Source organism: Vigna unguiculata, chromosome 11 (assembly GCF_004118075.2).
Source record: "Vigna unguiculata cultivar IT97K-499-35 chromosome 11, ASM411807v1, whole genome shotgun sequence".
NCBI classification, from domain to species: Eukaryota; Viridiplantae; Streptophyta; class Magnoliopsida; order Fabales; family Fabaceae; genus Vigna; species Vigna unguiculata.
This window is the reverse complement of record NC_040289.1, coordinates 22,425,455-22,436,803: the sequence shown is the minus strand read 5'-3', so window position 1 is coordinate 22,436,803 and position 11,349 is coordinate 22,425,455. Positions and strand designations below refer to the sequence as shown.

General features: G+C 35.3%; 1 protein-coding gene and 1 non-coding gene across 2 annotated transcripts; one reads left to right on the top strand and one right to left on the bottom strand.

Annotated features, from left to right (window-relative positions):
- Window positions 1-364: 364 nt before the first annotated feature.
- On the bottom strand, window positions 365-895 carry LOC114170261. Its single transcript, XM_028055746.1, has one exon. The coding sequence runs from the start codon at window positions 893-895 to the stop codon at window positions 365-367; it is 531 nt and encodes a 176-aa protein (XP_027911547.1).
- A 10,031-nt stretch (window positions 896-10,926) lies between these two features.
- TRNAA-AGC lies at window positions 10,927-10,999 on the top strand. The gene has a single exon. It is a non-coding gene; the product is annotated as a tRNA-Ala (tRNA).
- Window positions 11,000-11,349: the final 350 nt, after the last annotated feature.

Here is an 11,349-nt window from a genome sequence, read left to right as displayed (position 1 = left end):
TTTTAGGTGTCAAATGGTTGAAAATAAATTTTAGGTGTCAAATGGGTGTAAAAATATTTTAGGTGTCAAATGAATGTAAAAAAATTTTAGATGTCAAAATAGAGTAAAAACATTATAGGTGTCAAATGAGTGTAAAAGTATTTTAGGTGTCAAATGAGAGTAAAAATTTTAGGTGTCAAATGGGAGTACAAAAATTATAGGTGTCAAATGGGTGTAAAATTATTTTACTTGTCAAACCCCTTTGTTAGAGAGAAGTAAGGGAAACGGGAAGGGAAGAGAATGTAGAGTGAGAATGGATTTAGGAAGAGTGTTGTTCTGTGTAAGTGGTAACATAAAGAAGGAAAGAGTATAAGAAAAAGGGGTCTCAAATTCTCCCCAACAACAAAATTTTCGACCTCGAAAATTGAGACTTACCATAGAACAGATGCGGATATGACTTCCTCATATCCTCCTCTAACTCCCACGTAGAGTCACCTGTTCTCTTGTCCTGGATGACCTGGACTAGACTGATGGACTTCCCTCTGAGTTGCCTTGTCTGGCGATCACCAAGACCAACAAGTTGAACCTCCACTGAAAGATCTCCTTTAACCCGTAAATCTTCCATTTCTAGCACATGAGCAGGATCAAACACATACTTCCTTAGCTGCGAAACATGAAACACCGAGTGGAGGTTGGCCAACTGAGGAGGCAGAGCGATCTCATAAGCCACTTGTCCAATCGTCCTCAAGATCTGATAGGGACCAATGAACTTAGGTGACAACTTCCTCGACCGAATCGCCCTTCCCACACTAGTAGTCGTGGTAATTCTCAAGAAGACATGGTCCCCAGGTGCAAATTCCAAAGGTCTTATTCTCTTATCAGCATAAGATTTTTGCCTACTCTGGGATGCTTTCATTCTATTTTATATGAGCTTGACCTTCTTTGTAGTTTGTTTTAGCAACTCTGGCCTCAATATTTCCCCATTCTGGTACCAGTACAAGGGCATCTTGCACCTCTTGCCATAGAGAGCCTCATATGGTGTCATGTCAATGCTTGCATGGAAACTATTGTTGTAGGTGAACTTCATCAAGGGCAGGACCTCATCCCAGGCACCCAGATGATCCAACACACATGTCCGTAAGAGATCCTCAAGTGACTGGATCATTCTCTCGGACTGACCATCAGTCTGGGGGTGATAAGCTGAACTCATGATCAATTTGTTGTCCAAGGCATTCTGCAACTTCTGCCAGAAACGGGAGGTAAATCGTGGATCTCTGTCTGAGACTATGCTAAACGACACTCCATGCAACCTCACGATTTAACTGATATACAACTACGCCAGCTTCACCATGGACATCCTCAGATTCACCGCTAGGAAATGGGCGTTCTTGGTTAGACAATCCACTATAACCCATATGGCATCATGACTCCTCACAGTCCGTGGCAAATGGGTAACAAAGTCCATAACAATGCTATCCCATTTCCAATCTAGTATCTTCAGTTGTTGCAGCATCTCCCAGGTCTCTGATGCTCTGCCTTGGCCTTCTAACAGGTCAGGCAAGATGACACAAACGAAGCAACATCTTGTTTCATGCTCGACCACCAAAAAGATTCTCTCAAATCGTGATACTTTTTATTCATGTTTGGCTGCATGCTAAAACGACTTTTGTGCCCCTCCTCAAGAATCATGTCATTCACCTCTGTGTCCTCAAGTACGCAGACTCTGCCTTTGAATCTCAACACCCTATCACCTCCTTTAACAAAGTCTTTGCCTTTCTTGGTGCAAAGCAACTCCACTATTCTCTACAACTTGGAATCAGATAGTTGCCTTTCCTTTATCAACCCGAGGAAATCACTAGACATAGTTAGATGATCGCACCTAATGACACCCTCTCCTAAAACCACCTGCAACTGCATGTCCCTGAACTGTTCCACCAATCCCCACTCCCTGACCATTATATAAGACACATGAACTGTTTTTCGGCTCAGAGCATCAGCTCCCACATTTGCTTTCCCTGGGTGATACAGTAGCTCAAAGTCAAAGTCCTTCAGAAACTCCATCCACCGTCTCTATCTCATGTTTAACTCCTTCTGGTCAAACAAGTACTTCAAACTCTTGTGGTCATTGAAAACCTGAAATTGTGCACCATATAGATAATGTCTCCAGATTTTCAGGGCAAACACCACAACTGCCAGCTCCAAGTCATGAGTGGGATAGTTCTTATGATTCTTTAGCTATCTTGAGGCGTACACAACCACCCTTCTGTCTTGCGTCAATACGCACCCTAATCCCTGATGGGAAGCATCGCAATAAACCTCAAAGGGTCTAGTGGTGTCAAGGATCACCAGCACGGGGGCACGAGTCAACTTCTGCTTCAACTCTAGGAAGCTCTCTTTGCACCGGTCGGTCCAAGCAAAAGGTTGATCCTTGCGAGTCAGTTGTGTCAAGGGTGCCACTATATTAGAGAATCCCTCAATGAACCTCCTACAGTAGCCAACCAGCCCCACGAAGCTCTTAATTTCTATCACTAACTTATGATGCTCCCACGTTAACACAACTTCCACCTTGGATGGATCCACAGATATGCCCTGGGCTGAGATCATATGCCCCAAGAATTGAACTGTGGTCATCCATAACTCACACTTTGACAGTTTAACATACAACTGCTTCTCTCTCAAGATGCTCAAAATTGTCCTTAAATGATATGCATGCTCCTCACGAGATCGGGAGTATATAAGGATGTCGTCGATGGAAACAACCACGAACTTGTCTAAAATCGATCTGAAGATTCTGTTCATATAGTCCATGAACAAGGCAGGAGCGTTAGTCACACCAAAAGGCATCACTACATACTCGTAATGCCCATATCTGGACCTAAAAGTGGTCTTCTGCAAATCATCATACTTAACTCGAATCTGATGGTACCCTGATCTCAAATCGATCTTAGAAAACACCGCAGCACCGTGCAATTGATCCATCAAGTCGTCTATCCTTGGCAATGGATACTTGTTCTTGATGGTTAGCTTGTTTAGTTGCTTATAATCCACGCAGAGCCTAAAACTATTATCTTTCTTTTTTACCAACAACATCGGCACTTCCCAAGGTGACACGCTCGACCTGATAAACTATTTCTCTAGCAACTCTTCTATCTGTTTCTTCAACTCAACTAGCAGGAGCCATATGGTATGGTGTTATTGATACTGGCCCTGTTCCCAACACCAAATCAATGGAGAATTCTATCTCTCTATTAGGAGGCAAGCCAGGTACATCTTCAGGAAATACATCCGTGAAGTCCCTTACCACGTGCATCTCAATATTCTCACCTCGATCCTCAACAAATAGTCGAGTCAAAATGAGGAAACACTAAAATCCCTCCTTGATTGCTTTATCCACCTGCTGTGAGGACATAAACAAGTCTTCATCCTCTGAGTTAGGGAATAACACCCTTTTCTCATTGTAATCAATGAGAATGTGATTAGCATATAGTCAATCCATTCCCAAGATTACATCTAAACCTTCCATAGGTAAATAGATGAGGTTTACCCTGTACTTGTGTCCCTCAACCTCGATCAAACATCTAACACACACCGTCGAGGTTCTGACTAACCCAAAAGCAGGCGTGGATACCACCTGATGAAACTGGAGCTCCCTCAACGGAAGACCCAACTCTACCACTTTAGATTCTGACACAAAGGAGTGTGTTTCTCCATAATCATATAAAACATGCAAGCTCCTACCAGCAATCATACATGTGCCTGGGAGGCTGAGTCTGGGGTGAGAACCTCCTAGACCCCTAAGGCTAAGGCCTAGAGTATGGTTTCCTCCTATCATCATGTCTGCTCGTGGACCCAGATGGTCCTTCCACCTTCTGTTGAGATCGCTGTTAAGCTTCAACTTCAGCCTTTAACTTCTCCATTACTTTGGCTTTCTCTACCAAAGCAGGGAATTCTGTGATAGAGAGTGGGGCCACCATGAGTTTGAGATCGCCTCTTAACCCATTGTCAAACTATCTACACTGCCAATCTTCAGCCATCCTCAGGGTGTGAAATCTGCCTAGGTGTTTGAACTTTTTTGCGTACTCAGAAACGAACATATCTCCCTACATCAACTGCAAGACCTCAATCTCCTTGGCATACCTCACACTGTCAGGGAAGTACTCAGCATAAAACTTTTTTCTTGAACAGATCCCATGTGACAGGCTCCCTACTATCCTCAAGCATCATCTTCATGTGGACCACCAGCGCACGACCTCTCCAGCAAGAAGATACTTAGAATATGCCAATCTATTCTCTACGGGGCACCTCTTCGCATCATAAATTCTTTCCATATCCCTCATCCACTGATCTGCTTCATCCGGGCTAGTCTTGCCATCAAAGCGAGACAAATGGTGTTGAAGGAAATCCTCCAAATTCCACTCTTGTACTCTAGGTGGTGGAGCTTGGGAAGAACCGGCTGCAGATCAATTTTCTCCTATCTGGTGTAAGGCTTCCAAATGTCTCTGCTAGGTCACCTCGGCTGCTAGTTTGGCAGACTCCATCTGCTGCAAGACTAGGTTGTGTTGATTCACCATGTTAGCATTCTGCTGCTGCATGGCTGCAATCATCGCCTCAATTGTTCCCACTAATTGAGGGTTATTTGGGTTTGGAAGAGGGGGAGGAGGAGGCTTAGGGGTCATAACTCTGACCACAAAAGAAAGAACCATCAGTCTGACTAACAGATACCAGAACCATGCTAAAGACATCACGAGGAACACACAACAAAAACTAAACAAACTCACACCTATATATGCTAAAGGAACCATTGCTTTGATAATAGTCCTAATAAATCTAGTGATTTTATTTTGTGTTTCATTCTTTCTAAATGAAGCTTTTTTTTAGTTAAAGAATAAAAACAACAAAATAAATTAGAAATAGAAAAAAAATCAATTTATTTACAATGACAAAATATATTTAAATTTATTGGTACGGTGTATTCTTTTAGAGTTAATAATACTGTACGTACTTAATAAGTTTATAAATGTTTCACCAATAAAATGTATTACAAATCGCTCTTATGGAGTATATTAAGTTGGAGTAAAAATGGAAATAAAAATGATAAACTTCATTGAGTTTGTTTAAATAAAATAATGAGTTTCCCATCAAAATTTATAATGATACCAATTTTAGTCTATTAAGAATATATTTTAATTTCTCTAACCTGAAAATATATATTCAGAAAAAAATATTGAAACAATTGTTATTCTATTTTAGATAAATACGCAGCCAAACATGATCATTGTGTGAGTGCTACTTTTGACGTGTATGATTTATTTGTCGGATTTTTGGTCTACATATTATTTCATGATGATTATCATAAATCAGCCTTATCACTTTAATTGCTCAAATAAATGATTACGGTTAAGTCATCACTTTAATTGCTCAAATAAATGATTATGGTTAAGTCAGGTCGCATTAACACAAAAAAACTTATGACGTCTCTTGGATCACGTCTGTCACCCTAAAACATTACAATTTTATTTTAAAAATTTCGTAGAACAATTTTTTGATGAATATTTTAGTTTTGTGGTAATTGTAAAAATTTAGACAACTTTACAATTATGAGTGAAAATTATCACGTTGTTGTAAATGTTTTAGGAATTTTTTTTTCTTCAGGTGTGGAAATATGTAAATATAGGCAAAATTAAAAAAAAAAAAGGTTTAATTATGTTTTTGGTCCTCATTTTGGAGTCAAAATCTCAAAATGGTATCCAAATTTTTAAAAGTCTCAAAATAGTCCCCTTTTTTGTTGAAACGTCTCACATTTGCCCTTGCCGTTAAGTTAACATTGACGCCGTTAGAGGGAGTGCCACGTGTCAGTTCCTCGATTTTTTGAATTTTTTTATTAATTTTTTTTTGAATTTTTTTTATTTTGAATTTTTATTTTGATTTTTTTTAAAAAAATTAAAAAAATTGCCACGTGTCAAGCTGTCATCGTGCCACGTGGCAATGACAGTGACACGTGTCAGTATTACGCCACGTGTCATTTTCTTAGTCTCAATTTGGTCCCTTTATTTTAATTTGTCTCAATTTAGTCCATATTTTTTAAAAAATTAGCAATTTTGTCCCTCTCCAAATTGAAATCAAATTTAATTTCTGTATAAATGTACACAAATATTTCCATCAAAATTGATATTTCAAGTAAATATTTTTAACCAAATTAAGTTCATTTAATTAATATTTTACATTGAACTTTATTTAAAATGGTTTAAAAGTTGTTAATAGAAAATAATGTTAATAGAAAAAAATTCATAAATTACCTAGTTCATGTTACAATAAAACACATATAAATTTAAAATTTTAAAACAATTTTAAGTAAAGTTGAATGTGAAACATAATTTTAACTAAACTTAGCTATGTTGAAAATATATAATAAAAATATCAATTTGAGTACAAATATCAAATTTAATAAAAATATTTGTATAACATTTATATAAAATTAAATTTTGTTTCAATTTGAAGCGGGACAAAATTGCTAATTTTTACAAAAATTGGGACTAAATTGAGACAAATTAAAATAAAGGGACCAAATTGAGACTAACAAAATGACACGTGGCGTAATACTGACACGTGTCACTGTCATTGCCACGTGGCATGATGACAGCTTGACACGTGGCAATTTTTTGATTTTTTTAAAAAAAATCAAAAAATAATTAAAAATAAAATAAAATAAAATAAAAATTCAAAAAAAATTCAAAAAAAAAATTTTAAAAATCGAGGAACTGACACGTGGCACTCCCTCTAACGGCGTCAACCTTGACTTAACGGAAGGGCAAACGTGAGACGTTTCAACAAAAAAGGGACCATTTTGAGACTTTTAAAAATTTGGGTAACATTTTGAGATTTTCACTCCAAAATGGGGACCAAAGGCATAATTAAACCAAAAAAAAAATTGTTGAAATTGACGTCTATCATTACAAGGACAGACATCAATTTCAGCCTTTTTTCCCTCCTGTTGGCACGAGTTGAACGTCAGGTGCAGATTTAACTAACGTAAAGGGACGTTGGATTCGTATTTTCAGACATTAGCTGACGTCAATTTTTGTCAGACGTTAATTTTAACGTTACCATATATGACGTCGGTATTCTTGCAAACGTCAAAAGCTGAAAATAACAGACATTACAAGCACTTTTTGTGTTAGTGTCGGTTCATGGTTAAAGTAAGTAAAGTCATACTTTTTACCCTTTAGTAAAAGAAGACTTCTAAAAAACAACTTTACGACTAATATGTTTTTATTAACTAATTAATTATAAAAGTAGTTTTAAGAAAAAAAGTCTTAAAAAAATATTTTTGTACTAATATACCTATATTAAATTAATTATAAAATTATGTTTGAGATAAGAAAAAAAAACTCAAAAGCATATTTTATTACTATATAGGTCTATTACATTAATTATAAGTTTCTGTTTGAGAATAAAGTTTAATTAAATTATTATTAGTGTATGTTAATTTTGATTGGTATTAAAAATGATAATTAATGAGTTAAACCTTTATTTAGTATATTATAATTTTTTTTACGAAGTAGAGAATGCTTAGTTATTTTTATTCTCTTATTATTCTATTTTCTTCACTATCTTTTTATCTCTTTGTGACTTCTCTTGCCTCTCCTTACTTTCTTCTCTTCTAAGAGTCGTTTTTCTACAGTCTTGGCAGATTACACTCATTCAATTTCGTATTGTTCGTGTATACCAATTTTTCATCCTAATTTCCAGTGGATAGTATGTTTTTGTGTTGCTTTAGTTTTTATTCTATTTTGGATTTGTACTAAAATTAGAAATGTGTTTCTTTTGTCCAATTTTGTTTTTCGATATTTTTCGATTTACGAGTTTCAAAAGTTTTTTTTTTTGCATATATTTTGATGAGAAATTGAAATTTTTCTATAAAACTATTAATTAGATTAGGGATTAGTCTTTTGGTGGATAATAGATTAATTGGAGCATAATTAAAAGTTGGTTTTTTTATAGAAAGATAATTCAAGTTTAGGAAAAAAAAATACTTACTTTCGAGTTAAAAAGAACCTAACTTTTGTACGTATTAGATGCAAAAAGAAACAATTTGATGAAAACATTGAGAATGAAATTGTAAAATCTCTTCAAAAATCATTTAGAAATTATTACTTTGTGTATATTTTGTAGATAAAGAAGTTACCACACTTCAGAGTAGATTTGAACAATTTAAAATGTATAAAGGTACTTTTTGTTTTTTATGTAGTGTTAAAAAATTAAAATCACTAGATTTTACATTTTTTAAAGAAAAATTCTTAAACCTTGAAAAATCTTTAAAATATGATCATTTGTTGGATAGTGATGGATTTGGTTTATTTTCACAAATAAATATCTTAAGAGAAATTATAGGTTTGAAAAATGATAAACCAATTGACATTTTTAACTATATAAAAATATAAGATTTTTTTCCAATAGCATATGGAGAATTCAGTCACACTACAAGAAAATGTTTCATTAATGACCAATTTTATTTATAAAAAATTCTTAGTCACTATAGGTACCAATTTAGATATCAATTTACAAAATAAAAAATTATTGGTTACTAAAATAGTCACTATCATAAAAAATATAATTGGTCGTTAAATTGGTCTCTAATTAATTAAAGACTAATTTAGAAACCAATTCCTTTGGTAGAGGTAGAAAAACTTTAGTAGCTAATGCTTAATGACAAATTTCCTTTGGTAACTAAAATTTTGGTAGCTAAATTTTAGAAACCAATTTAAAGATCAATTATAGTTTTTTATTCATAATAGTGACGATTTTAGTAACCAATAATTTTTTAATTTTGTAAATTGACATCTAAATCGATCACTATAGTGATTAACAAATTTTAGTCATTAAAATTGATTGTTAATGAGACATTTTCTTGTAATATGTGATTGAACATAAATAATTCAATTATAAAAGAAAAAGAAGATAAAATTGAGGAAAAAAATGACAAAAAAAAGTATATCAGTGTAGCTAAGTAGAGAGAAAAACCGAGTATTTGGAATGAAGATGAATTTTGTGGTAAGTAATTTTTCCAGGTCTTTTAGTCTTTAACTAAATAAAAAGAAAAAACGGAAATGACATTTCAAACGCCACAATTTCACACACTTTTTATACGGTCTACGTGGCATTTTTAAAATGAATTTTGAATTAATTTGACATCGTTGGCTAGTTTGAAATTGAGACGCAGTGGCTTCCATCATTTGTCTTAGTTCTTGGTTCATCATCATTGTAAAAAACCTAATATTTCTGATGTTGAAATATCACTTCCAAAAAAAAAATCACGTGTTTAAGATTGAGAAATAATGTTTTGTTATTCAAGTTGAGGCACCTTTTTTAATGTGAGATTAATAAAACTTTCCACAAATGAGATTAATAACATGATATTTATGGAATTTCTACCGACAACTCTATATATTTTATTCTCTACCTCGTCAATTTTTGTATTTTAGATTCTTCAATTTGAAATAAAATTTTTATATTTTAAAATATAAATTTAAAATACATTTTTTTATTTTGTATTTAGAAACATTCGAAATATAACTTTTTGTATTTCAAAATTTGTAGAATTTAAAATATATTTATATTTTGAATTATATAATCCAATATACATTTTTATTTTTATTTGATATATAAGTATAAATAGAGGTGTCAATTTGGCCTAGCAACCAAGGCTTGGCCCTGACCCATGTGAGCTAGGACAAAAAAAGTCCACATTGAAAAAAAGTCTCCATCAAAGAAGCCTACAAGGCCAAAAATTCCACAAAAGTACTGAGAGTCAAGACCAACCCATGGACTTTCATTTTCAACATGAAAAATATATTATTATTTGTGGGACGGGTCTGATAATCCGGACGGGCCTAACGACGCGGACAAGCACGACGACCGGAGCAAGCCCAACGATCCAGACCTACCCGACGACCCTGACAAGCATGACGACTCGGACGGACTCAATGTCCCAGACCAGTCAACAACCCGACCGAATCCGACGACCCGAACAAGCCCGATAATTTGAACGGGTCTGACTATCCGGTCGTGCCTAACGACCCGAACAGGCTCACTGACCCAGACGGGTCCAACGACTCGAACGAATCCGACGACCCGAACAGGCCCGACGATCCAGATGAGCCAACGACCCAAACTAACATGATGACACGGATGGGCTCGACGACACGGACGTCTGGGTCTTAGGGCCGTCTAGGTCGTTAGGCCCATTTGGGGATTCAGACTTGTCCGGGTGATCGGGCCCGTTTGGCTCGTCGGTCCTGTCTGGGTCTTCGAACCCGTCCGGATCGCTCAACTTGATCTTTGACTTTGGCTTATAGTATTATTTGGGGGCCTAACCCACCTTGGCCCTAGCCCTAACCCACTAGAGAAGGGGCTTGAGGGGCTAGGTTTTTTTTTTTCCCTCATTTGGAGCCCCCCTAAAATAGGGCTTAATGATGGGTCAGGGTTGGCCCATGGGCTAGGGACCAAATTGACACATCTAAGTATAAAAAATTTATTTACATTTTATGAGGCTAGAGAGTGTAGAGGATGACACTATTCAAATGTCATTGTTCAAATGTTATAATGTGGTGGTGATTGTGGGTGTGGTTTGGTGGTGGCGATGGTTTTAATATGATGGTGGTTGTGGTGTTATCAATTTAAATGGTGTCAACGAAAAAGACAAAATTAAATATAATTTAGCAAATCAGGAACAAAATTGAGTGTGCAAAAAAAAAGGGACGAAATTGAATAAACTAGACCAAAATAGAGACCAAAATAGTATTTGAACCTATATGTAAATACTTGGCACAAAAATATATAAAACAAAAAGGAAAATATTATATGAGACTTCCTATTTTTCATCTTTATTTAAGCAAAAAGTAAAAGTTAGAAACTATTAGATAGTAATATATTAATTAATAAAATGTAGGGGATGTAGCTCAGATGGTAGAGCGCTCGCTTAGCATGCGAGAGGTACGGGGATCGATACCCCGCATCTCCATTTGTTTTAACACGTATATTTTAAAATTGATTGTTAAAACCCAACCCGACTTACTTTATGGTGAGCCAGAAATACCCACCACGGGTTAAATGGGTTGACTCACCAGAGTAAAATCAAGAACCAATATCTTCATCATGCTTACCAACAATATATGATGAATTATTTCAGAGAAAGTGTCCATAACACATTTTTTAATTAATGATTGTCCATTGATTTGATACATTTACTCATATGATTGATACTCATATGATTCATTACTCTTTGTATTAACTAAGTTGATTTGTTTCCTTTATGGATTACATATTGTATCTATAAATATCAATAATAATACACAAATGAGTTGCTCCATA